General features: G+C 48.8%; 2 protein-coding genes across 4 annotated transcripts; both read left to right on the top strand.

The window, feature by feature from the left end:
• Window positions 1-222: 222 nt before the first annotated feature.
• LOC140897875 (uncharacterized) lies at window positions 223-27,889 on the top strand. The gene is given in 6 exon segments (XM_073311069.2): window positions 223-887; window positions 1,284-1,410; window positions 3,441-3,554; window positions 3,836-5,622; window positions 25,898-26,665; window positions 26,667-27,889. Coding segments are annotated over 6 exon segments (3,354 nt in total). The 5' UTR covers window positions 223-437; the 3' UTR covers window positions 26,775-27,889.
• LOC140898005 (zinc finger protein 707) lies at window positions 18,193-25,302 on the top strand. Of its 3 annotated transcripts, none has more exons than XM_078848554.1 (5): window positions 18,193-18,517; window positions 20,390-20,477; window positions 21,006-21,132; window positions 24,778-24,891; window positions 25,149-25,302. In XM_078848554.1, exons 2-5 carry the CDS (start codon window positions 20,463-20,465, stop codon window positions 25,187-25,189), a joined length of 297 nt encoding a protein of 98 aa, XP_078704680.1. In that variant the 5' UTR covers window positions 18,193-18,517; window positions 20,390-20,462; the 3' UTR covers window positions 25,190-25,302. The 3 variants fall into 3 exon arrangements, with proteins under 3 accessions (XP_078704680.1, XP_078704681.1, XP_078704682.1); XM_078848555.1 differs by having other exon boundaries at window positions 18,194-18,517; window positions 25,190-25,302; XM_078848556.1 differs by having other exon boundaries at window positions 18,199-18,517; window positions 25,171-25,302.

The raw sequence follows: 27,889 nt of genomic DNA, 5'->3' as shown, positions 1-27,889 counted from the left end.
CTTTTGGTAACCCGCCTGCTGATAATAGCCCACCTTAATTGATTAGTCTCATTAGAGTTGGTATGGCAACCCCCATTTTTTCATGTTCTCTGTATTCCTACTGTATTTTCCACTGTATGCATCTGATGAAGTGGGTTTAGCCCATGAAAGTTTATGCCCAAATAAATGTATTAGTCTCTAACGTGCCACAAGAACTCCTCGTTCTTTTTGCTGATAAAGACTAACACGGCTACCACTCTGAAACCTGAGACTAAGTTACATTTCCCTGGCAGTGCCTAATTACAAGGCAAATATTCACAGGCAACCCCCTCCCTTCCTGCGCACACACACACTGCTCCAAGCTTACATTGGATTTATTAAAAAAAGAGAAACTCATGATATTTGGGGCTCTGATTCCTGAGTATTAAGGGGTTGCCCTGGGTCTTGCTCTGATTTCCATGCAGGATTCAGATCTTAGCCACACCGGTGTCACTCCTGGCTCTGGCATGGTGGGGAGTGTGGATGGGCCAGTGGGATCAGCCTTTGCCTTCCTGTCTCTGGGGGCTGCCGGGGGAGTCCAGGGCAGCTCATTCTTCAGGTGTTGCCCCCAGAGGGCTCAAACTATTGCTAAGGGGGAGGGGTTTACACTGCAATGGGGGGAAATCCCCCAAAGTGGCCCCTTTGATTCTGCTCTTTTTCTAGTATTTGGCTCAGAGATGCTGTTACTGGGAGGGTCTGAAGAGCCTGGGGGGGAATCGGGGTGTGACATGGACTCCAGCCCCTTCTGTAACCTCCCCCATTGCCCCTCTCGTCCCAACAGGCTGAGGAATCACGTCCACATTTTGCTCCAGGTCGGCCCCTCTTCCAGGAGACAGGGAAGGGACATGGCTGTGATGGAGCCAGCTCAGGTAGGGGATTTTCAGGGAGCTGCTGGGCGGGGGTGGGAGAGGCAGGGAAGAGACAGGGTGTGAGAAACCTGCTGATTTTCTGAGTAGGCCCATTGGCTGCTATGAGACACAAAGGGAATCTGTTGGGATTCCTGTTCCTGTCCCCGGCTCAGAACTCTGCTTCCCGTCTCAGCCTGTGGATGGCAGGTGTGTGGGAAATGAGAAGACCCTGCCCTGCTCCGTGTGCTGGGGGGACCTTCTCCCCAACCCCTGAAGCCTCCTGGCTGCTCCGACGGGTAGGGGTCTGATTTTGCTACTCTGGCCCTCCCACAGCTTCGAGTTTTTTTTCCTTTCCCATGACTAGTGGGATTGTATCTGGGGCAGCAGGTGCTGAGTGGGGGACTCTTGTTGTTTCAGATGCCGGTGACCTTCGAGGAGGTGGCTGTGTATTTCACCCAGGGGCAGGGGGCTCTGCTGGACCCCGCTCAGAGAGCCCTCTACAGGGACGTCATGCAGGAGAACTACGAGACGGTGACCTCGCTGGGTAAGAGATTCCCCTCCCCTCGGTTATTAGAAGTCATGGGTCTGAGTGTTGGACTCTGATCAGGTTCTTCCCTGGTCAGTTAGATCAGAGGCAAACGGGTTCCATAATGCACAGCTGCCGTGAGAGAGACTTGGATCTCCGTACCCTCTCCAATGGGATACAGGTGTCAAAAGCTAATGGACATGCGAGCTCACCCCCATCCCTCCAGGTTTCAAAGGGACAGAATTCATTCATTGTCCTGTCTGTATTGATTCCCAGTCAGACACAGAATCCCTGTTCACCTCCCTTCTTGGAAATAGCTCCAGCCATGGGGAGGGCTCTGGGCTCTGCAGGTTTAGAAATAGGCAGAGGTTTAATGCCAGAGCTGGGTGTGCGTCAGCCAGTCCCCCAGAGAGCACAGATCCTGGGAACTCCTAATGAGGGTGTAAAAATTCCTGTTGCCTCCCCAGATACCTGCCTCCCCCAGGGCAGCTCAGTGACCATGTTCCTTCCTCTTAGATTCCATATTCCCACCTGCACAGCACAGGGACAGGTTAATTTCACACAGCGCCCTTTGTGACAGACACTCCCCTAATGCTCCATGAACCCTGTGCGAAGAGTTCAGTCACAGAGACCCTCTTGGGACTGTTAGTTCCAGCAGACATCTTGGGTGATAAGCAGGGGTCTCCTCACCACAACCAAAAGCTTCCTTGTATAGATTTGGCAAAAGGCGGGAGTCCTTTGTTCCAGCTTGACGCCCTTCCCTGTTCTTTATGGAAAAGTCCACCGTTTAAAATGGATTTAAAAGTCCACGGTTTAAAAGGTGACATGGTCACTGTGACAGGGTTGGGACTCACCACCTCAGCGCCTCCTGTTGTTCACTCTGGGAATTAGCTCAGTTCATGCGGAGCGCCCTCTGCTGGTGGTGTCCCGTCCATCTCTCTCCCAAGGTTGGTGTTTCAACCCGCTTTGCTCCCAGCTTGCCGGGTCCTCTTCAAGACACTGCCCTCTGGCAGTGCCCACTGCTCCACTCTCACCCCCTTTCAGGGGTTTGATGTTATCAGCAGTCCTTCTCTTCGCCCCAGCCACAATGGCCAACTCCACTCCAAAGTCTAACTTTGTTTGGCAGGGGTCTGGTGCAGTCCGTGATGGCCACTCCAAACGGCCAGGTGGAAGTGCAAGGGGGGGACCCAGGCACACCCTCTACTCTGGGTCCCGACCCAGGGACCCTTTGGCAGCAGCCTTCCTACCTGCCCTCCTTCTCTCCCTTTGCCCATCTCTCTCCCTGGGCTGTTTCCCCTTCGGCCCCTTTGCACCAGCTAGGCCCTTTTTCTCAGGGCCCGGCAGGTACCGGGCAGGAGTTCCCTTCTGTTCTGTTCTGCCCTGCCCTGCCCTGCCCTGCCCGCTAATCTCCTCATGCAGGAGATAGACCTTCACCCTCTGAAGACCTGAAAGAGATTGCCTGCTCCTATCCTGAGCAGCCTTTAAAAAGGCTTAGCCTAGCCCTGATTGGCTGGCTGTAATACTGGCCCTGATTGGCTCTCTAACAGGCCCTCCGTGGTTGGCTGCCGCCTTGCACAGCTGCTCTGGCCTGTTGTAGCTCAATCTGGCCTGGTGGTGGGGCACCACCCCACCACAGTCACATGCCTCTGTAAGACACTAGTCTCCATTTTTCATGGGCTGATCCTCACCTACACAGGAAGATTTAAAGGTAAACAAAACCATTCTCAGCCCATTGTTCTGGATAAATGGAGCAAACAAGATCCTAAAGTATCATTAATGACCCTCACTTAGAATAATCACAATAGGACCTTAGATTTGTACTTCATATTCCTAACTTTAAATATAAGAGTGATACATACATACAAATAGGAAAACTATATTCGGTAGATTACAGCGTAGATTACAGCTTTTCCAATGATGCCTTACGTGGGACCTTTTGCATAAAGCATGTTCCAGTTATCTCATGTTCATATTGATAAGCATATTTGCAGAAAGCATATGGAACACCCCGTAACACCCTGATCTGGTCTGATTTAACCCTTGCGCAGGATTTCCCATTCCCAAACCTGAGCTGATTGCCCAGCTGGAACGAGGGGAAGAGCCGTGGGTGCCCGATCTCCGGGCCTGCAAGGAAAGAGATATCCCAAGAGGCGCCCACACAGGTGAGGACTGACACAGAAATCATCTGGGGAATGAAGGAAAAAGTTGAGAATCCCCCAGTTCTTCCTCCTCTCACCCAGGGCAGGGTTGTAGTCAGCAGATATCGCTCATGCCATTCCACCCAGCCTCTTAGCTGCAGTAGTTTCCTTCCCTGTGAGTGTTTGAGTGAGAAGTGGAGGCAGAATCCAATTGCTCAGTCTTTGTGTTGGGTTTTTCCTTGGTGCTATTCCTCTTTCTCCCCAGCACAATGACTCCTGTCTGGATTGTCTCTGTCTCCCATCAGGTGCTGAGCGAGTGAGTGAGAATGAAGAGGAGAATCATGGTGCAGAAGTTCCTGGTAAAATGGAACCAAAGGAGACCTTTCTGGGAAGTGCTGCATGGAATTTTTCCCAGTGCTTGGAACAGGCAGATGCCTGGGGAAATTGTCACAGGTCAGAGAGGCTGCTGGAAAACCACCCAGGGAAGAAAGTGGATGAATCTATTAACTGTGGAAGAGGTAACGAGGACCCCAGAGTGCAGCAGACAAATCCCAAGGAAGAGACACCCTGGGACTGCCTGCAGTGTGGGAAAAGATTCATTCTGAGCTCACAGCTTGTAACACATCAAACAATCCATACTGCAGAGAAACCCTCTCAATGCTTGGACCATGTGGAAAGCTTCAATAACTCCTTAGACCTTAATAACCATGGGAGACGCCACACAGAAGAGAAACCCTCTCAATGTCTCGAGTGCAGGAAATGGTTTTTTTGGAAGTCAGAACTAATTACACATCACACAAGCCAAACAGGAGATAGAACTCATAAGTGCGTGGACTGTGGGAAAAGTTTCAGGCGGAGGTCAGCTCTTTTTAAACACCAGGCATTGCACACAGGAGAGAGACCCCATAAGTGTTTAGTCTGTGGGAAAAGTTTCATATGGAGGTCAGACCTTGTTAGACACCAGGCATTGCACACAGGAGAGAGACCCCATAAGTGTTTAGTCTGTGGGAAAAGTTTCATACGAAAGTCAGACCTTAGTAAACATCAGAGAATCCACACAGGAGAGAGACCTCACAAATGTATGGACTGTGGAAAAAGTTTCATACAGAGATCAGACCTTGATAAACATCAGAGAATCCACACAGGTGAGAGACCTCACAAGTGTATGGACTGTGGAAAAAGTTTCATACAGAGGTCAGCCCTTGTTAAACATCAGAGAATTCACACGGGAGGGAGACCCCATAAGTGCTTAGATTGTGGGAAAACATTCAGAATCACATCAGCCCTTGTTTTACATCAGAGAATCCACACAGGAGAAAGCCCCCATAAGTGCTTAGACTGTGGAAAAAGTTTCATATGGAGGTCAGACCTTGTTAAACATCAGAGAATCCACACTGGAGAGAGACCTCACAAATGCATGGACTGTGGAAAAAGTTTCACACAGAGGTCAGACCTTGCTAAACATCAGCGAATCCACACAGGAGAGAGACCTCACAAGTGTATGGACTGTGGAAAAAGTTTCATACAGAGGTCAGGCCTTGTAAAACATCAGAAAATCCACACAGGAGAGAGACCCCATAAGTGTTTGGACTGTGGAGAAAGTTTCAGAATCACATCATCCCTTGTTTTACATCAGAGAATCCACACAGGAGAAAGCCCCCATAACTGCTTAGACTGTGGAAAGAGTTTCAGACGGAGGTCAGAGCTTGTTAAACATCAGGTAATCCACACAGGAGAGAGACCCTACAAGTGCTTAGACTGTGGGAAAAATTTCGTACGGAGGTCAGACCTTATTAAACATCAGGCAATCCACACAGGAGAGAGACCCTACAAGTGCTTAGACTGTGGGAAAAATTTCATACGGAGGTCAGACCTAATTAAACATCAGGCAATCCACACAGGAGAGAAGCCTCACAAGTGTTTGGAATGTGGAAAATGTTTCACACACAGATCACATCTTCTAGCACATCATAGGATCCACACAGGAGAGAGACCCCATAAGTGCTTGGACTGTGGGAAAAGTTTCACAAACAAATCAGCCCTTGTTTCACATCAGAGAATCCACACTGGAGAGAGACCCCATAAGTGCTTGGTCTGTGGGAAAAGTTACACACAGAGATCACACCTCACTAAACATGAGAGAATCCACACAGGATCTAAACTTCTGTAACACATGGCCAGAAAGGTTAAGCTACTTGCAGGCTAATTGACCCAGATTCAACCTTTAGACACATGTTAGAAATGTGTGTAAATAATAATTAGAGCCATCCACATTAGATACGATAGAGCTTTGAAATGTAAACTTTTATGGTTAAAGAACTGGAAGAAGATAGTAATTGTACTAGTCTATGCTTACTTACATTTTGTTAGAAGGTTAACAGTGTAACCAAAGGGCTCCTGTCTAGGGCTGGTTTTTGTTCAATCTGAGATGGACAGGAAATATTAACAAATAGAGATCACTTGGGTGTAATAATGTCATTGTCTACGTCTCTGTAAAGTTTGTGGAAAACTGTCTGTTAACTGCTTTATGGATATTTACCTTATTTTAATCCATGTAATTAATTACCTTATGTTTAGGAAATAGAAGGTTACTTGAAAAGCCTATTGTTCACCTGATGAAGGGATTCTGAAACAGTCTCTCTTAATTCTAATGCACCATCTCTACAGTGAAACTGACCTAAGGACGCTATTCATCTCTGCATGATCTTTACCCAGGCACTCTGTCTTTTCTTGTTGTAAGAAATCTTAGTTTAGTTACACACTGACAGCCAGTTCCTGTTATTTCGGTCAGAACTGAAGAAATCATTAAGTTGCTGGGTGATGTGTCTGATCCTTCGGGATAACTTAGGCTTGAATAGAGACTGGGAGTGGTTAAGTCATTATGCAAGGTAACCTATTTCCCCGTGTTCCCCCCACACACACACATTCCACAGACGTTCTTGTTAAACCCTGGATTTGTGCTGGAAATGGCCCACCTTGATTATCATATACATTGTAAGGAGAGTGATCATTTTAGATAGCTATTACCAGCAGGAGAGTGGGGTGGGGGGAGAAAACCTTTTGAAGTGATAAACATCCATTTTTTCATGGTCTGTGTGTATAAAACATCCTCACTGCATTTTCCACTTTATGCATCCGACAAAGTGAGCTGTAGCTCATGAAAGCTTATGCTCAAATAAATTGGTTAGTCTCTAAGGTGCCACAAGTCCTCCTTTTCTGATTGGTAGAACTTTTATATGATGAAGAAGATTTTCAGTCTTCCCCATCACGTTTAGCTGGGCTGTCTGGGAGCGAGCCCAAGGCTGGGTTGATTTAAGGGAGCTGTGCTTTGGCCTCTGTGTAGCCAGTAAGGTATTGTAGAAGCTGCTTTGTTGGTGGCTTGGTGAATCTAAGTATTGGAATAGCCACCAGTTTTGAGGATTGTCGGCCCATTCTTTGCAGTTTGCCCTAATTGAGTAATCTCTGTGTGTCTTCCCTGCAGGACCCTGGTCACAAGTTCAGAAATGCCTTGCCTGTGGTTAAAGTTTCATTCAGCTACCACACCTCATTAAACATCAGAGAATCCACAAAGGTGTGAGAGACCCTCGGAATAGGGGCGCTGGGTGCTGGGGCTATCGAGTGTTTGGGGATCATGGGATAAGAGGCGAGGGAGAGCACCTGGGTAGAGGGGTGCTGCCTTTCCTCACTCTCCCCCTCTGCCCCTTCTCCCTGCCCCCTCAGCATTCAGACAGCACCACTGAGAGGGGCTTGTTCAGAGCTGGAAGGCCGTATATCTACTTGTGAGATGCGGGGGGGCGGTTAAATGACGACAGACACAAATAAGGGGGACCTGGTGAAATAGATTTGAGACCCACTGGTCTACGCTATTTTGGTCCCCACTGTTACAAAATGATGATAAATCTTGTACAAAGTACAAGCCCTGTGAGGTGTCCTATGGAAAGTGATGGTCTCCTGCATATTTTTGTCCTGTTAAATCGTGTGCATCAACATTGTGTTTGGAGGTGTGAGATTTTGTTATGGGTTTGTTACTGAACCATGCTGGAAATCTGGAAAATGCCCACAGACTAGTCCTCAGAGCCAGGTGCTAAGTGGCCATTAATTGCTTAGCCGGCCATTCAGCAGCAGGAGTGGGGGGTTGGGAACTAGAAATCTATAATTCACTCGAAGGACGGCTGAAAGCTCACATATGCCACAGCACAGACTGATGGTCACTATGAGAGTTTGCTCTATGTTTGCAAAGCTGGAAAACACCCACAGACTAGCTTCCCAGAGACAATGGTACTGACAAACCAGCTAGGTGCTAAGTGGCCATTTATTGCTTAGCTGGCCATTCACCAGCTGTGGAGCTGTGAACAAGAGAACTGTGAACTGCCTGCAACAGTGGGTGGGGTGAGAAAAGCTGTTTCCTTCCAGTCTTCTTTAGGGTGGTAAAGTTTGGGATTTAAAATGTGTGTTTACCTTTTATTTTTTGTTGTAACCAATTCAGACCTTTTACGCCTTTCTCACTTGTGATCCCTTAAAACCTACCTGGCTCTAGTTAATAGACTTGTTTTTATCCTAACTGGTGTGTTTTCATTTAAGTGTTGGGGGGATTTCACTTGAGATAACCAGGGTGTTTCCTAATCACCATCCTTTGTTGGGATGAGGAACTAATGAGCTTGTACCCCACAATTGATACCAGTCAGCCCTGTGTTCTTTGGGAACCAGGGCCCAGTATCCAGCCTGCCTGACTCATGAAAGGACACCCCCCATCACCACCAGCCTCTGCTTCAACCAAAACGGATCAGAGACAAGACTTGCAGAGGGCAGTGAAGGGTGGGGGGATACACACCTTGACCCCTCCTGACAAGATTAAGGCAACTTCCCTAGCCTCATCTGCATGAAAGATGGGACAGGGAGGCATCTTCATTAGCATACAGAATGGAGACCAGAGATTCCAATGCAAGAACCGCACTGAACTCTGGGACCAGAGGAGCAAGGAAGCACTGCATCATGCGGGATCTCTGCTCCATATGTTAATGATCCTACACCTGCACACACCCAGCTCCGCAGTTATTGGACCAATTCTAGTAATAAATCCTTCATTGATATCCAGAATACTGAAGCAGCCTAATTGCATTGTGAGCTCCCTGGAAGGAACACCACCCATAGCCTTGCATAATGACAGGTTTCAGAGGAACAGCCGTGTTAGTCTGTATTCGCAAAAAGAAAAGGAGGACTTGTGGCACCTTAGAGACTAACCAATTTATTTGAGCATGAGCTTTCGTGAGCTACAGCTCACTTCACTTGATGAAGTGAGCTGTAGCTCACGAAAGCTCATGCTCAAATAAATTGGTTAGTCTCTAAGGTGCCACAAGTACTCCTTTTCTTTTCACCCATAGCCAAGAGTGGTCAGCTCCTATTGTCTAGCCTAAAGAAAATGCTTGAGTCATCGGTTTGCCCATAAACAAATCTAGTGTTTTCCCTTGAACCATTGTATTTTTCCTACAAAAACCCCATCTCACGCTCCAGTCAGTGTTCTGATGCATGGATCCAATCTCTGCAACAGTTCCACTGGGACTCCGTCTTCTCCTGACTGATCGTGCTGGGGGCTCTGCCTGTCTCCAGCACTCAGGACCCTGAGCTACCCCCAACACCTAGGAACCCCAACCAGTTCAAGTTTCATAGAAATGGTGAGATTCTCTCTCTCTCTCTCTCTGTTTTCTTTTCTACCTCAGCCAGGTATAGTTTTCTGTATATAACTTTTGTAGCCTTTAATAATGTAACTGTCTGTTTGTTTAGGCTCTCTTTGTGTAGTTATCACTATTATTCAATAAATAACTTTTATGGTTAAGCTGGTTGCTTCTCTCTCTCTCTGAACTTTACTCTTTTGTGTTTTTAGCTTCCCCATTTACCCTGCAGCAACGCTCGTCTTACCTAAGCTAGGTTTCAGAGTAGCAGCCGTGTTAGTCTGTATCCGCAAAAAGAACAGGAGGACTTGTGGCACCTTAGAGACTAACCAATTTATTTGAGCATAAGTTTTCATGAGCTACAGCTCCCTTCATTGGATGCATTCATGGGTTACTACCTGTACAATAGTGATGTGAAAGTGGGGATAGGGACATGCTGAACCTGTGACATATGAGGGTGGCAGCTTGGAAGTGCGGCTTGATCTGGTCCACTCAGACTTGCTCTGTTAATGTGTGTGTGTGTGTTCATCCGGTTCTGGGGCTGGAGGAGCCCAGCCCTTGGGAACCTAGGCCCTGCAGGATAGTTCCATTGGGAGGGGACTTGCAGAAGGGAATCATAGAATATCAGGGTTGGAAGGGACCTCAGGAGGTCATCTAGTCCAGCCCAATGCTCAAAGCAGGACCAATCCCCAATTTTTGCCTGAGATCCCAAATGGCCCCCTCAAGGATTGAACTCACAACCCTGGGTTTAGCAGGCCAATGCTCAAACCACTGAGCTATCCCTCCCCACCCCATGGAGAAGTAGAACTCCATATAAAAACACAAGCAGTACATTGATAGAATTACAGAACCCCCCACCCCAGAAAAGTAACACTGATAAATAAGCATACCCCAAAGTAACGGGCACATCTGGTAACAGCGTACAGTCTGGACAGTAGAAGACGCTCAGCCGGGGTGCAAGCCTGGAAGTAGAGAACAGACTGGTGTTGCTATGGGCTTTAATTCATCCCTGGTTGGCAAGTCGCACTCAGTGCTGCATAGCTGGGAGTGACTTTGAATCTGTTGGCTGGCTGGGTGTGAGCAGAGCGTGGAGGGGTCTGTTGTTCACTCAGCGAAGCAGTGTAAAACATGTCCTGGGACAGAGAATTAAGCAGTTCAACAGTCCACACTGTACCCTGGGGTATGTCTCACCCACCATCTCCTGGGACCCAGCATGGCCCCACTGGTCTTTCGTCATTCAGCTCAACTTTCAGCATGAGAACAGGGCTAATCGGAGAGAGGGAACCAGCCAACATCCTCAACTGCACTGGCTTTGGCTAAATGCTAAACACCCCCGGGATAGGGATTGGGGCTCTGCAGTCAGCCTTCCCCTCAGGCCTCATTCTCCTTCCTCACCTTGCTTCTGTCTTTCCTGTTGCCTTCTGTCTCCTACAAGTCTCCTACCTTAGTCAGTCGAGACAGCACCACGTTTTGCAACAGTTCAGCTTGCCTGTGACTGGAGAGGCAGCTCAAAGCAAAGCCTTAAGCAGCCCAACACAGAGAGAAATTTTTCAAGTCTCAGAGGGGCTGATCAGCTGGCAGGCCGTGCCCGGGATTCTCCTGCAGGGAGGCTGCAATTGAGACTGAGCCCTGGTAGCAGAAGCTTGTACTCATGATGCACCCTTAATGCTGAGAAAAGCTGCCCACCTGTAACCGTGCCTTTGTGGGTCACAGCTGAGAATACCACATTCAGGTCACACTGCTGAGAAACAGGATAAATACACCCCAAAATGCTGTTGGTTTTTCTCCCAAAAGATATACCAAAAGAAGTTTGACTGTTAAAATAAACTCACAGTTAGTTTTCCAAACATTTTTATAGCTCTACGCATTCTTTTAACTTTGCCAGTTTCCGTAGCGAGTGGGGAACGTAGCTTCTCAAAGTTAAAATGGATCAAAACATATCTGCGTTCAACAATAGTGCAAGAGAGACTTGTTGGACTTGCCATAATGATAATAGAGCATGAAATAGCTGGAAAACTGGACCTAAAAGAACTAGTGACTGAATTTTCAAAACTTAAAGCAAGAAAAGTCATGTTTTAAGAGCACAGAGTGTTTTTTTTTGGAGTGTTTTGTAAATACAGGTTAAAGTTCATTGAAGAGTTTTCTTATTTCTTTCTATATTGGATGTGGTGGTGATGGCAGTTAAAGCAGGATAGGGCAATGGATGATTTTGAATTTGTAATAATAAAAATTATAATTAACATTTCTAATGCATTTTTATTTGAAATCGGACTGAAATATCATCTATCTCTCATGTACAAATCTATTCTGAAAATTTCGTGTCTCTGTTTTATCTGATCTCAGAAACATTGGTTGGACAGATGGACGGATGAACAAACCGAATAGTTTAAAAAAACCCCAATGCTTAAAAACATTAAAGGGAAGAAAGGGGCAAAATGTTTCCCAGTTTACCAAAAGCTGATTGCATGGTTCGCCTAGGGCACCAGTTGCTGACAGCTAGTCTAGGGCCGCTTCTGAAGAGGACACCCTGTGCTGGGTTTGCCTGATTCCCACCTGTCCTGCTGAGAGCCAGCTGGGCTGAGGTCGGGGGCAGGTAGGTGAGCAGCAGTGTCTGGAGAGACCCCAGTTGCAGGGGGCTGTTGGATGAGGAGCTGAGCCAGGTGATTCATCTGGAAGCAGGGGTACCCCACTCCGCCCCTCCCCTGCTCAACTGCTCCTGCCTTTGCCCTCTTCCTCACTGGAGCCCCTGGCCAGTCTGGGCTGGGAGCCCCTCCTGTCTGCTGTGTGTTTGAAGTCAGGGTGTCACCCCCCATCTGGGTACTGGTCTCCAATGCGCTGGGGTGACGGCACAGGGGGATCTGTGGGTGCTGCAGCCTCCCTGGGTCTGGAGCTGCTGGCAGCTGCTTGTGTCCGAAGGGGCCTTCAGGTTCCTAACTCAGACTGGTTTCTTAAAGAGACAGTGCACTCCTACACTCACTCAGGCAGACACATGCTCCCCCACCCCCCACCCCCAACACTGGGGCTCCCTGCATCCAGGTTACTTCCCACCTGGGCTGTGCTATGAGGCAACAGCAGCTGTTGCTCTGCTGCCCTCTGGGGAAAGTGACCTGGAGGCAGGGAGCCCTGAGGGGGCTCCTGGCTCCCCGGCCTCACAGGGTGGAGGAGCAGCAGGTCAGCGAGCAGCGATGCCCACTGCCTTACGCATCCAGGGCAGTTTCCCCACGTGGGGGCAGGAGGGGGATGCGGGGTTAGGGTGAGGGGAGACTCAGAGTGCAAGGGTTAGGGGTGCAAGAGGGGAATGCAGGGACTGGGGTGAGGGGCACGCACAATGGAGGGATTAGGGTTGCAGGATGGGTACAGGCGTTGGGGTGGAGGGGGAAAAGTGCAGAGGTTAGCAGTACAGGAGAGGGGAGGGCTTGGGGTGAAGGGGGCATGCACAGAGCAGGGGTTGGGGTGACGGGGCACGGTACAGGGTTGAGGGCTACATTAGGGGGCAGGAGCAGGGGTTGGGGTAAAGGGGCGATTGTATAGGGGTTAGGGGCACAGGAGGGGAGTGCAGGCATTGGGGTGAAGGGGGAACGCACAGAGCGGGAGTTGGGGTGCAGGAGGGGGCAGGGGTTGGGGTGAAGGGCAATGCACGGTGCGGGGTGCACAAGTGGGGAATGCAGCCTGCATTCCCCAATTGCTGCACTGTGCATTGCCCTTCACCAGGAGTTAGGGGTACAGGAGGGGGCAGGGGTTAGTGGGGAGCCAATGGAGGGCACCAAATGCAAGTTTGCCAGGGTGTCATTTTCCGGTGCCAAGGCGGTGGGTTGATCGCTAGGACCCGGGAGCGGCTGGGGGGCGGCTCTGGGGGGAGGATCGCGGGGCTCAGGCCCGGCCCAGGAAGTGACTCGCAGCCGCTGCGGGGACTCTGGCTCCCGGCGAGATCCCCGCGCCCCGGCGGCTGGTGCTGGGAGCCCGGAGCCCGGGCTGCAGCCGGGAGAGGGGAACCTCCAGCCGGGCCCTGCCCGCTGCTCCCCGGGAGCCTCTCCCAGGGCAGAGCCCCCAGCCCGGCCAGGGCCCCTTCCCGGCCCGGCCCCTGCCCCGGGGGGCCCCGCTCGGAGGGAAGGTAAGAGAGACCCGCCCCCCCCGTCACCCCCGGGCTGCAGGGGGCGGGTTTGGCCCCGGGCTGCTCCCCGCGGAGCCGGCTGCGATTCCCTGCTCCGGGCCCGGGAAAGCTGCCGCCAGCTCCCGGTGTGTGCGGGGGGCAGAGAGGGGACTGGGACTCGCACGGGGTGGGGTGGGGTTGGGGGGCAGAGAGGGGGAGGCGGTGGGGGGACATTAGGGGATTGAGGGGGAACGGGGATGCTTTAGGGGACAGAAGGTGGGTGATGGGATGGGGGGCAGGGAGGTTGGGGCGATGCAGGGGGATCAGGGATCGGGGGGAAAGATTGTGGGGCTGAGGAACGGGGCTGGAATGGGGGGAAGATGTGAGGGAAAGGGGGGATGTGGGGAGGGAAGGCTGTGGGGAGACTGGCGGGGGAAGGGAGAACGGGGGGGGGGACGACACAAGGCAGCTCCCCCGCCTCATGGGGTAAGGGAGGGTGAGGGACTGCCCAGTCCAGCAGCCAGCTGGGAATTTTTTTCCCTGTAGCTGGTTAAGCAGCCATGGGCGGGGACTAATGTCTCAGGGCTCAGAAACTATTTGGCAAATATCCAGACCCCTGCCACGCCCCACTCCCCTCCTTCCAGTGTATTATCGTCAGACACACCCGTGCTGGTGGGGTCCGTGTCTCCTGAGTGTTGGGGGCTGCCCAGGGCCCTGGTCTGGTTTCCCTGCAGGATCCAGATCTCAGCCACACCGGAGTCAGACCGGAGTCACTGCTGGCTCTGGCAGAGGGTGAGCGCGGATGGGCCAGTGGGATCCGCCTCTGCCTGCCTGTCCCTGGGGGCTGCAGGGACAGGACAGGGAGGCTCAGACATTAGCTGCTGCTATCAGAGGGCTCCGGTTCTGGCAAAGGGAGAGGAGGAGGCAGGTGTGTGTGTCTCTCCCTGCTTGTGTGATTACTGCTCTATGGTATTTTTTACTAAGGATAGATCTACAACCCTGAGATTGATTGGCAACCCCAAGAATTCAAACCTCAAGAGTTATGTATCCAAAAGTCTATAAATAAGGAAATCAATAAATTTTGTTTCTTTTATTACCTTTTTGTGTCTGAGCCTTTGGGGTGTACTCGCTTTACAGTTTTACTGCTATCACTTCCAAGGGATCCATATACCTAGAATGGTTGTACAATCCTATAACGTTCGATGCCATTTTACACTTCTGGGAACATGTGATTCCCCACCACAGTCTTGCAATTGAAAATTGATTTTAAAACCTTATTTCCATAAGTAACCCCCTATCCTGCACACTCGGAAGTGCCCACTTGACTTTTCTATAACTTCATTTATTGCATAGATCAATGTGGATTTTTCTAGCGCATCATTTATACTTTTAATTCCCTGTTTTAAGTTCACAGCCTTTTATGGATGCTACGTTTTTGTTGTGATGCATTTCAGGGCTATTGTTCCTTCTGGCACATGTACTGATTTGTACGGCCAAAGTTAAAGAATTTTTAAACTGAATTGTTCAGTTTTTCCTTTGCATTGGTCAGGCCGAGGAACACACTGTGCTGACCTCACCCCTTCCTTTATGTTTCTGCAGTGGAATAGCTAATGCAGGTTAGTTACCCCATGGGAAAAACATCCATTTTCTTATAGACACAGACAGTGCTGCTGACTCTGATGTTAAATGACCCATTATTGTTCATGGGCTGAAAACTGTGATACTGATTGTGTCTCTCCTGCTTCTGCTCCTGTGCCAGGCACTGCATCTGCATGTCTGTGCCCATTTGTGGGGGCATCATGGAAATAAAATTAAAACATGTAAAACTAAAGGAAGTAGCAGAGACTTCTCCCCACCACCACCTATTTCCCATGTTCCCTTCCCTTTACTTCTTCAGGACTTTTCTGCATGGTTTGATGCTAAAGGTGTGAAGTTAATGCACATAAATTCCAATGCTTAAAAAGCCTCTGTGGTCACTTTCCTTCAGAAGTCAGGTGGCCTTAATTTTGAGGGTGGCAGTCAGGGCAGCCACAGACAAGTGCAGGAGACCTTCCCCTCAGCGCTGGAAATCATCAGGTCTTTGATCTCATCTTTGATCTCTTCTTAAACATTTTTAAAGTTTTGTATCGTCCTGGTGTAACCCACATGCAATTTTTCAAGTCCAAAGAGAAGGCGCGAAGCAGCAGGGCGCTCGTCTCGTCTTCCCTGAGTTTTGCCTTGTGTAGAAACGGCATGACGATATTTCACAGCTTTGTCAAAATTTCATTAAAGGGGTTCAGGTTGAAATGTAAGGTGATCTCGCTCCACCTCTCTCTCCTGCAAAGGAGAGGACATCCTTCATGAGCAGGAGAGCGAAGGCCGGATAGTTTCATGGCAGATCCTGCTGTGCTATACAGGGATCCCTTTTATAAGCAACACAGACCAAGTAGGGGCACTCTTGTCCCATGAGAATGACCTGATTGATCCACAGTTTTGGTGCTTTAAACTCTAAAGACTTCTTTGATCTCAGCCTCTCCATGCTCGCTAACCACAGGGCAGTTAAACTATATCTCTTACTAACTAGGCACTGCCAGGAAAATGTAACTTACAAAGGCAGCATTGTCTGTCGTACTTGAGGATGGTCATGTCAGTGAGACTGACTGTGATGCTCACAAAGGTGTGAGGCAGTCTGGCAGATGTAACAAAAATATACTAAACTCACTTCACACATTTTAATGTTGTGTCTTAGCACATGTGCAGAGCTCAGGGCCAATCTTCTGGTACAGAAGCATCAGAAACCGGGTGGGGCAGTTACCAGACATGCTCTGTATTTGTTTCCAAAGCTGCATTGAATGTTTTCATTGTAGGCCAGCCACCTGGCACGGCCACTCCCTCTTTACTCACCTGAGAGCGGAGGCAATTAGAGCTTGGAGGGGAGATAGGTGTTTACGACAGCCACACGTCAAAGAGTCACAGTCTCCATGCCCTGGGTCCGCTCTGAAAGAATGGAGCCAGGCAAGGCTCTGGTGCAGTGTCTTCCCCCCTTGGGGCACACTCTCACCAGGGCAAGAAGCCTCCTGGGTCTGACCTCATAGTGTTCAGCTCCGCTGTTCACACCGTGAGCTCCCCGCAGGGAGTCCACCTGGATGGGACACTTGGGGAAGCCTGAGATGCCCCTCACGGGCCTTCCAGCCTACCTCCCCCATCAGCCATGACTTTCAGCCAGTTTAGAAAACAGAAGGGTTTTTTAGTCACTGCGAGTACAGTGTAGAACAGATATTGTTAGCACGGAATTCAGGAAGACGCAGAAAAGTCCATCTTGGGGGGGAATCCAGCTTTGGGCTCTCCTTGCTGAGTCCCCAAACTGGAGACTGACCAGCTTCCCAACGCCCAGCCTCAGTCAAGCCTAGTTACCCTCCTCTGTGTTTTGCCTCTTTCCTGAGCAAACAGGTCAGCTGGCCTCCCCCCTCCTGCTGTTCTCCAACACCTTCGGCTGGCTCCTTGTAGGGGACAGGCTCCATCCATCACTTGCCAGGATACAGAGTGTCAGCCATTCTCTATGCCCAGGCAGCCAGTCTGCAGCCACCCCTGCCCTCTAGGGGTCTCCACAATGATCACACATCCTTATCCCTCCAGCTTGATATGAGAAACTGAGGCACGCACACCGTATTCAGAGAAAACATTAAGAACACTCCCATTTCCTCACAACCTGGCATATCAGTGGACTGCTTGGCACAAGAGCATGCTCGTCTCTGCTGTGTGGGAAGGGTTTGCTGACGAGGCTGAGAGGTGTTTTGAAAGGAAGGAGACCCAGATGTTCTTCACATCCGAAGGACCCTGGGTTCTTCTGCTTCATATGGCCATGTTACAGAGACTGCAGGTAGGGTGACCAGACAGAAAGGGTGAAAAATCGGGACAGAAGGTGGGGGGTAATAGGTAACTATATAGGACAAAGCCGTAAATAGTGGGACTGTCCCTATAAAATCGGGACATCTGGTCACCCTAACTGAGGGCTAGATTCACAGTGGCACACAGGCACCCAAACCCCAGGCTAAGCACATAAATCTGGCATTAGGTGCCAAAATCCCAATTTAGGCTCCACGGAAACATACAAAATTCCTGACAAACCCCGCAGATGCCAAAGCTCACTCAGCAGTAGCTATGTTTTCAGGGTAGAAGTTCCCTGGGGAGCCTTAGTTTCTGCCTCTGAGCATGTGCCCTGCTGCCTTCTCCGGGTCATCTGGACCCAGAGATTGGTCACGGCTACCATTAGGAAATTGTGCTCGTGGCCGTTTGGGATGTGATGCCAGTGGGGAGCCCCAGGGATAAGGAGGACGTGAGAGGTTTTGCCAGCAACCCAGTGGTGGGTTAACGTTGCCTGAGAAATAACTGCAGTGATTAACAGGGACAATTCCATGCACGGAAGCCTGGCTGGGGCAGACATAAGGAGACTTTGTCTAGAGACCAGTGTCGGGTGAATCGGACCCTGCAAATCACCAGAGAGAACCCGGTGGCAAAGCACTGACAAGTGACACCTCCATGACCAGGCCCAGGGCTAGTAACCAGCGAGCCTGGTGTGGAGCCAAGAGACCCTGTCTGCCAAACTCCTGCCTGATCCAATGTCTCACCAGAGCAAATCACGCACGGAGTCAGTATCACTGCAAAATGTGTCCCCTGCTGTTCTCTCTAGGACCGGGACCCCCTCACTCCTGAATCCCTGTTGGTATTGGGGACTCTCTGGAACAATCAGGGAGCTCTATAGAAATGCCCCTTCTCCCCCGTCCCCAGGATCTGGATGTCTCCTTTCTGTCCTCCCATTGGCTCGGTGGCTTTTCTGGATGATGCCCCCGTAGTGCTGTGGCCAGGGGACGTGGAGGCTCTGAGGGGCAAGGTTTGGGGCGGGGAGGTTTCAGTGCAATGGGTTTTTTGCTAGGGCACAAAAGGATCTGGAGTGGTGTGGGGAGTGTTACCTGCGCACTTTAGGGGCACCCACCTTTACCCAATTCCTCGGGCTCAGGGTGTACTTTTTGCAGGACCTTTTACCAGCCTTACAGAGTAACATCCTTATTCCCTCTTTATTGACGGCAGAATACACATGCTAAGCATACAGTGCTATACTCTCCAAACCAAGGCGAACTTTCCCTATTGGCCAGGCAAGGTCAGTCTGCTCTGGTCTGGATTCTGGTTGCAGCATGTCAGGGTCATGTGGAGGGTTCTTAGCAGCTTTGATCTTAGGCTGTGTCTTAGAGGTGAGTTCTTCTTCTTCTTCGTCTTCTTCTATATTCTTTTGTTCTTTCTCCTTCTTGGACCCCAGTTTCTACAGTGAAGCTTGAGTCCTGCTTAGCTAGACCTTAACCAATCATTTTACTAACCAATCCTAAGATATTGTAACAAAATTCTCTAACCAATCATCCTCCTTCCCCTTAATTAATTTCCACCTCGCAGAATTAACTGTTTATCAGACAGAAACAATCAAAGAACCAGACAGAGCTCATCCAGACAAACGGAAGAGAAGTGGGGACCATAAAGACAACCTGCTCCCAACCTATTGTTTGATTTAAAAGTAAAAAAAAAAAAGCACAGCCATGATCTCCGGGGGTCTGGATTCTGAGTGTTTGGGGTCTGCCCAAGGCCCTGGTCTGATTTCCTTTCAGGATTCAGATCTCAACCACACCGGAGTCACTGCTGGCTCTGGCCAGGTGTGAGTCTGGATGGGCCAATGAGATCATAGCATCCTGGAAGATTAGGGGTGGAAGAGACCTCAGGAGGTCATCCAGTCCAATCCCCTGCTCAAAGCAGGACCAACCCCAAATAAATTATCCCAGCCAGGGCTTGGTCAAGCTGGGCCTTAAAAACCTCTAATAATGGAGATTCCACCACCTCCCTAGGTAACCCATTCCAGTGCTTCACCATCCTCCTAATGAAATAGTGTTTCCTAATATCCAACCTAGACCTTCCCCATTGCAACTTGAGACCCTTGCTCCTTGTTCTGTCATCTACCACCACGAAGAACAGCCGAGCTCCATCCTCTTTGGAACCCCCCTTCAGGTAGTTGAAGGCTCCTATCAAATCCCCCCCACCCACTCTTCTCTTCTGCAGATTAAATGAGCCCAGTTTCCTCAGCCTCTCCTCGTAAGTCATGTGCCCCAACCCCCTAATCATTTTCATTGCCCTCTGCTGGACTCTCTCCAATTTGTCCGCATCCTTTCTGTAGTGGAGGGACCAAAACAGGACGCAATACTCCAGATGTGGTCTCACCACTGCCAAATAGAGGAGAATAATCACGTCCCTCGGTCTGCTGGCCATGCTCCTACTAATACAGCCCAATATGCCGTTGGCCTTCTTGGCAACACTGTTGACTTCTCCCCAGCTTCTCGTCCACTGTAATCCCCAGGTCCTTTTCTGTAGAACTGCTGCTTAGCCTGTTGGTCCCCAGCCTGTAGCAGTGCATGGGATTCTTCCATCCTAAATCCAGGACTCTGTCCTTGTCCTTGGTGAACCTCATCAGATTTCTTTTGGCCCAATCCTCCAATCTGTCTAGGTCCCTCTGGACCCTATCCTCCATCATTAGAGGTGATGCTGAGAGGGGCTCCCTGTGTCAGCGAGTCCCCGAGCTGCTGCCCTCAGTGACACAGCCTGGTTCAACCCCCTGTTAGCAGTGTCAGTGGCTGAGCTGCCTGATGAAAGCAAAGGCTCAAATCAACGGGGCAGTCACCCGTTCTCCCAGGGAGAGGGAAGATGATAGAAAAGGGAGAGAGAAGAGACTGGAGTGGGCAGCAGGAGCAAGAAGTGCAGAGGGAGATTCCCAGCTCCCAGCCCTGCCTGGGTCCGCTCCCTGCATCCCCTGGGCGCCCAGACTCTCCTGGGAACAAGGCGAGGAGCTGAGAGCAGACAAGCCAGTTGCTGACTCTGCTGAACACTGCACAACTTAGGGAGAAGGGGGAGATCTAGGGGGGGTTACACTACAATGTTGAGGGAATCCTCCAAAGCGGCTCCTTTGATTCTTGCATTTGGCTCAGAGATACTGTTACTGTTACGTAAAGATCCCAATGGGAATGGGGATGTGACATGAACTCCAGCCCCTTCTGTAACCTCCCCCATCGCCCCTCTCGCCCCCACAGGCTGAGGAATCAGGTCCACGTGTCTCTCCAGATCATCCCGTCTTCCAGGAGACGGGGAAGGGAAAAGGCTGTGATGGAGCCAGCTCAGGTAGGGGATATTCAGGGAGCTGCTGGCCGGGGGAAGGGAGAGGCAGGGAGGAAACTGGGTGTGACAAACCTGCTGATTTTCTGAGTAGGTCCATTGGTGGCAGGGAAGGAGGCGACATTCCCATATTTGTCAAACAGGACACAACCCCCTTGTCCATGGCTGGTAACATTTTCCAGACTCCCAGGGCTGGAGCCTGACCCCACTGGCCAGAGGCTGCTGTGAAATACAAAGGGAAGCTGTTGGGATTCCTGTCCCTGCCCCGGCTCAGAGCTCTGCTTCCCATCTCAGCCTGTGGCTGGCAGGCGTGTGGGAAATGAGAAGACCCTGCCCCGCTCCGTGTGCTGAGGGGGACAAGGAGCTCTCACCTTCTCCCCACCCCCTGAAGCCTCCTGGCTGCTCTGAGCAGGGTGGGGGTGGGATTCTGCTACTCTGGCCCTCCCGCAGCTTCACTTTTTTTCCCCTTTCCCATGACTAGTGGGATTGTGGCTGGGGCAGCAGGTGCTGAGTGGGGGACTCTTGTTGTTTCAGATGCCGGTGACCTTCGAGGAGGTGGCTGTGTATTTCACCCAGGGGCAGGGGGCTCTGCTGGACCCTGCTCAGAGAGCCCTCTACAGGGACGTCATGCAGGAGAACTACGAGACGGTGACCTCTCTGGGTAAGGGATTCCGTCCCCTTGGTTATTAGAAGCTGTGGGGGGTCTGCGTGTCTGAATCTGGTCAGGTTCTTCCCTGGTCAGTTAGATCAGAGCTGAATGGGTTCCATAATGCACAGCTGCCATGTGAGAGAGCCTTGCATCTCCATGCTCTCTCCAGTGGGACGTGGGTGTCAAAACCCCATGGACAAGTTAAACCATCCCCACCCCTCCAGCTTTCAAAGGGGCAGAATTCATTCATTGTCCTGTCTGTATCGATTCCCAGTCACACACACAATCCTTATTTACTTCTCTTCTTGAGAATAGCTCCAGCCATGGGAAGGGCTCTGGGCTCTGCAGGTTTAGAAATAAGCAGAGGTTTAACTCCAGACCTATGTGTGAGTCAGCAAGTCCCCAGGGTGCACAGTTCCTGGGAACTCCTGCCGAGGGCGTAACAATTCCCGTCACATCCCCAGATATCTGCCTCTCCCAGTGACCAAGTTCCCAACCCCTTTGGTTCCACGTAGCTCCAGAAGAGCACGGGGACAGGTTCCACTCACAGAATGTCCTCTGTGACAAATTTCAGAGTGGTAGCCATGTTAGTCTGTATCAGCAAAAAGAACGAGGAGTACGTGTGACACCTTAGAGACTAACAAATTTATCTGAGCATAAGCTTTCATGGGCTAAAGCCCACTTCATCAGATGCATGGAGTGGAAAATACAGTCGGCAGATAGATAAATACAGAGAACATGAAAAAATGGGGTTTGCCATACCAACTCTAACAAGACTATCGATTAAGGTGGGCTATTATCAGCAGGAGAAAAAAACTTTTGTAGTGATAATCAGGATAGACCATTTCAAACAGTTGACAAGAAGGTGTGAGTAACAGTAGGGGGAAGATTAGCATGGGAAATAGTTTTTAGTTTGTGTAATGACTCATCCACTCCCAGTCTTTATTCAAGCCTAATATAATGGTGTCCAGTTTGCAAATTAATTCCAGTTCTGCAGTTTCTCATTAGAGTCTGTTCTTGAAGTTTTTTTGTTGAATAATTGCGACTCTTAGGTCTGTAATTGAGTGTCCAGGAAGGTTGAAGTGTTCTCTGACTGTTTTTTGCATGTTATAATTCTTGACGTCTGATTTGTGTCCATTTATTCTTTTACGTAGAGACTGTGTGGTTTAGCCAATGTCCATGGCAGAGGGGCATTGCTGGCACATGATGACATATATCACATTGGTAGATGTGCAGGTGAACGAGCCTCTGATAGCGTGGCTGATGTGATTAGGTCCTATGATTGTGTCCCTTGAATAGATGTGTAGACAGAGTTGGCAGCGGGCTTTGTTGCAAGGATAGGTTCCTGGGTTTGTGTTTTTGGTGTGTGGTTGCTGGTGAGTATTTGCTTCAGGTTGGGGGCTGTCTGTAAGCAAGGACTGACCTGTCTCCCAAGATCAGTGAGAGTGAGGGATTGTCCTTCAGGATAGGTTGTAGATCCTTGATGATGTGCTGGAGATGTTTTAGTTGAGGGCTGAAGGTGATGGCTAGTGGCATTCTGTTACTTTCTTTGTTGGGTCTGTCCTGTAGTAGGTGACTTCTGGGTACTCTTCTGGCTCTGTCAATCTGTTTCTTCACTTCAGCAGGTGGGTATTGTAGTTTTAAGAATGCTTGAGAGAGCTCTTGTAGGTGTTTGTCTCTGTCTGAGGGGTTGGAGCAAATGCGGTTGCATCTTAGAGTTTGGCTGTAGACAATGGATTGTGTGGTGTGGTCTGGGTGAAAGCTGGAGGCATGTAGGTAGGAATAGCGGTCAGTAGGTTTCCAGTATAGGGTGGTATTTATGTGACCATCGCTTATTAGCACTGTAATGTCCAGGAAGTGGATCTCTTCTGTGGACTGGTCCAGGCTGAGGTTGATGGTGGGATGGAAATTGTTGAAATCATGGTGGAATTTCTCAAGGACTTCTTTTCCATGGGTCCAGATGATGACGATGTCATCAATATAGCACAAGTAGAGTAGGGATGTTAGGGGATGATAGCTGAGGAAGTGTTGTTCTAAGTCAGCCATAAAAATGTTGGCATACTGTGGGGCCATGCGGATACCCATAGCAGTGCTGCTGACTTGAAGGTATACATTGTCCCCAAATGTGAAATAGTTGTGGGTGAGGACAAAGTCGCAGAGTTCAGCCACCAGGTTTGCCTTGACATTATCGGGGATACTGTTCCTGATGGCTTGTAGTCCATCTTTGTGTGGAATGTTGGTGTATCCATAGTGGCCAGGATGGTGTTTTCTGGAAGATTACCAATGGATTGTAGTTTCCTCAGAAAGTTAGTGATGTCTCGAAGATAGCTAGGATAGCTACTGGAGTGTAGGGCCTGAGGAGAGAGTCTACATAGCCAGATAATCCTGCTGTCAGGGTGCCAATGCCTGAGATGATGGGGCATCCAAGATTTCCAGGTTTATGGATCTTGGGTAGCAGATAGAATACCCCTGGTCGGGGCTCTAGGAGTGTGTCTGTGTAGATTTGTTCTTGTGCTTTTTCATGGAGTTTCTTGAACAGATGGTGTAGTTTCTTTTGGTAACCCTCAGTGGGATCAGAGGGTAATGACCAGTAGAATGTGGTGTTGGAGAGTTGTCTAGCAGACTCTTATTCATATTCCAACCTATTCATGATGACGACAGCACCTTCTTTGTCAGCCTTTTTGATTATGATGTCAGAGTTGTTTCTGAGGCTGTGGATGGCATTGTGTTCTGCACGGCTGAGGTTACGGGGCAAGTGATGCTGCTTTTCAACAATTTCAGCCCGTGCATGTCGGTGGTAGCACTCTCTGTAGAAGTCCAGTCTGTTGTTTCAACCTTCAAGGGGAGTCCACACAGAATCCTTCTTTTTGTAGTGTTGGTAGCAAGGTTTCTGTGGGTTAGTATACTGTTCAGAGGTGTGTTTGAAATATTCCTTGAGTCGGAGATGTTGAAAATAGGATTCTAGGTCACGACAGAACTGTATCATGTTCGTGGGGGTGGAGGGGCAGAAGGAGAGGCACCGAGATAGGACAGATTCTTCTGCTGGGCTAAGAGTATAGCTGGATAGATTAACAATATTGTTGGGTGGGTTAAGGGAACCACTATTGTAGCCCCTTGTGGCATGTAGTAGTTTAGATAGTTTAGTGTCCTTTTTCGTTTGTAGAGAAGCAAAGTGTGCGTTGTAAATGGCTTGTCTAGTTTTTGTAAAGTCCAGCCACGAGGAAGTTTGTGTGGAAGGCTGTTTTTTTATGACAGTCTCCAGTTTTGAGAGCTCATTCTTAATCTTTCCCTGTTTGCTGTATAGGATGTTGATCAGGTGATTTCAGTTTCTTGTAGAGCGTGTGGCACAAGCTGTCAGCATAGTCTGTGTGGTAAGTAGATTGTAATGGATTTTTTACCTTCATACCTTTTGATATGATGTCCACCTGTTTGCATTTGGAAAGGAAGATGGTGTCTGTCTGTATCTGTACAAGTTTTTTCATGAATTCGGTGGATTTCCATTTCATACTGGTAAATGCACTGCCTTGCCTTGCTTATGGTTCAGTAAATTTGTTTGTCTCTAAGGTACCACAGGTACTCCTCGTTCTTTTCTCTGTGACAAATACTCTCTCAATCCTCCATGCACCCTGATCTGGTCTGATTTCACCCCCTGCGCAGGGTTTCCCATTCCCAAACCTGACCTGATCGCCCGGATGAAACAAGGGGAAGAGCCGTGGATGCCCGATCTCCAGGCCTGCGAGGAAAGAGAGATCCCGAGAGGCCCCTGCACAGGTGAGGACTAACACAGAAACCATCCGGGGAATGAAGGAAAAGGTTGAGAATCCCAAAAATGTAGTGTGAGTGAGTTCCCTCAGTTCTTCCTCATCTCACGCAGGGCAGGTCTGTAGTCAGCAGATATGTCTCATGGCTTTCCACCCAGCCCGTTAGCTGCAGAAGTTTTCTTCCCAACTTTCCTTCCCTGTGAAAGTTTGGGTGGAATGTGGAGGAAGAATCCAATTACTCAGTCTTTGTGTTTGGTTTTCCCTCAGTGGTATTCCTCTTTCTCCGCAGCACAATGACTCCTGTCTAGATTGTCTTTCTCCCATCAGGTGATGAGAGAGTGAGTGAGAAGGATGAAGGGAATCAAGATCAGAAAGTTCCTGAGGAAGTGGAACCACAGGGGACCTTTGTGGGAAGAGCTGAAGAGAGTTTTTCCCAGTGCGTGGAACAGGGAGAAGCCTGTGGAAATTGGCAGAGGTCAGAGAGGCTGCTGGGAAACCACCCAAGGCAGAAAGTGGATGAATCTATTAACTGTGGGGGAGGAGACAAGGATCCCACAGCCCAGCAGACAAATCCCAAGAAAGAGAAACCCTGCCACTGCCCCAGATGTGGAAAAGGATTCATTCTGATATCACAGTTTGATACAAATCAGAAAACCCATACTGGAGAGAAATCCCTTCAATGCTTTGACCGTGGGGAAAGCTTCAATAACCGCTCAGACCTTAATAACCATGGGAGAAGCCACATGGAAGAGAAACCCTATCAATGCCCTGAGTGCGGGAACTGTTTAAATTGGAAGTCAGCACTGATTACACATCACGTAATCCACACAGGAGACAGAGTCCATAAGTGCTTAGAGTGTGGAAAAAGCTTCATACAGAGGTCAGGCCTTCTTAAACATCAGGCAGTCCACACAAGAGAGAGATCCCATAAGTGCTTGGACTGTCAGAAAAGTTTCAGAAACAGATCAGCCCTTCTTAAACATCAGGCAGTCCACATGGGAGAGAAACCCCATAAGTGCTTAGACTGTGGGAAAAGTTTCATATGGAGGTCAGACCTTGTTAAACATCAGGTAATCCACACAGGAGAGAGATCCCATGAATGCTTAGACTGTGGGAAAAGTTTCATACGTAGGTCAGACCTTGTTAAACATCAGGCGATTTATACAGGAGAGAGACCGCACAAGTGCTTAGACTGTGGAAAATGTTTCATACGGAGGTCAGACCTTGCTAAACATCAGGCAATCCACACAGGAGAGAGACCCCATAAGTGCTTAGACTGTGGGAAAAGTTTCATACAGAGGTCAGACCTTCTTAAACATCAGGCAATCCACACAGGAGAGAGACCCCATAAGTGCTTAGACTGTGGGAAACGTTTCATACAGAGATCGGACCTTGTTAAACATCAGGCAGTCCACACAGGAGAGAGACCCCATAAGTGCTTAGACTGTGGAAAAAGTTTCATATGGAGGTCAGACCTTGTTAAACATCGGGCATTCCACACAGGACAGAGATCCCATAAGTGCTTAGAGTGTGGGAAAAGTTTCCTACGGAAATCAGACCTAGTTAAACATCAGGCAATCCACACAGGAGAGAGATGCCACAAATGCTTAGAATGTGGAAAAAGTTTCACACAGCGATCACATCTTATAATACATCAGAGGATCCACACAGGAGAAAAACCCCATAAGTGCTTGGACTGTGGGAAAAGTTTCACAAACAGATCAGCCTTTGTTTTACATCAGAGAATCCACACAGGAGAGAGACCACATAAATGCTTGGACTGTGGGAAAGGTTTCAAACAGAGATCACACCTCATTAAACGTGGGAGAATCCACACAGGATCTAAACTTCGGTGACACATGGTCTGAAAGTGTTAACTTTCAGAATAATTGACCCAGATTCTACTTTTAGTGCTGTGTTAGAAATGTGTGTAAATGGTAATTAGGGCCATTCCGCATTAGATAAGCTAGAGCTTTGAAATGTAAACCTGTATGGTTAAAGAACTGGAAGAAGATAGTAATTGTAATAATCTATGTTTATTTGCATCTTGTTAGAATATACTGTAACAAAGTCACCAAAAGTTTTCTGTCTTCCACTGTATGTTGTTAAATCTGAGATGAATAGGAAATATTAACATATAGATAAATCTTGGGTGTAATAATATCATTGTCTATATGTCTCTGTAAAGTTTGTGGTAAATTGTCTATGAGTTGCTTTATGAATAATTACCTTATGTTAATCCATGTAATTAATTTCCACTGAGATTTAGGTAAGAGAAGGTTACTTCAAAATCCTATTGTTCACCCAAGGGCTGTGTGCTGTCAAAAGGCTGCAAAAATCTGAATATGGGATATGATCTGGGACATGATCCTTTTATCTCAGTTGTGCTTAAGCTTTATTTGGGGTGAGTTTGAGTTATAAGATGGAGATCTCCAGTCCCAGCTGGACCGCCCTGATATCGAACATTTGGACATTGGACTATTCCTGATTAAATGATTCTGAAACAGACTCTTTGCAATTCTAATACACCATCTCTACAGTGAAACTGACCTTGTCATAAATATAAAGGGAAGGGTAAACCCCTTTGAAATCCCTCCTGGCCAGGGGAAAGCTCCTCTCACCTGTAAAGGGTTAAGAAGCTAAAGGTACCTCGCTGGCACCTGACCAAAATGACCAATGAGGAGACAAGATACTTTCAAAAGCTGGGAGGAGGGAGAGAAACAAAGGGTCTGTGTCTGTCTGTATGCTGCTTTTGCCAGGGACAGAACAGGAATGGAGTCTTAGAACTTTTAGTAAGTAATCTAGCTAGGTATGTGTTAGATTATGATTTCTTTAAATGGCTGAGAAAAGAATTGTGCTGAATAGAATAACTATTTCTGTCTGTGTATCTTTTTTTATAACTTAAGGTTTTGCCTAGAGGGGTTCTCTATGTTTTTTTAATCTAATTACCCTGTAAGATATCTACCATCCTGATTTTACAGGGGGGATTTCTTTATTTCTATTTACTT

This window comes from Lepidochelys kempii, chromosome 14 (genome assembly GCF_965140285.1).
Source record: "Lepidochelys kempii isolate rLepKem1 chromosome 14, rLepKem1.hap1, whole genome shotgun sequence".
NCBI lineage: Eukaryota > Metazoa > Chordata > Testudines > Cheloniidae > Lepidochelys > Lepidochelys kempii.
Note: the sequence above shows the minus strand (reverse complement) of the source record. Positions and strands in the feature narration are given on the sequence as shown.

What these genes read in the sequence shown, in the direction of transcription:
- LOC140898005 (XM_078848554.1), top strand. An exon ending in CGAGACGGTGACCTCTCTGG is followed by an intron (nt 21,133 to 24,777) that starts GTAAGGGATTCC and finishes CCCCCTGCGCAG; the next exon opens with GGTTTCCCATTCCCAAACCT. An exon ending in CCCGAGAGGCCCCTGCACAG is followed by an intron (nt 24,892 to 25,148) that starts GTGAGGACTAAC and finishes GTTTTCCCTCAG; the next exon opens with TGGTATTCCTCTTTCTCCGC.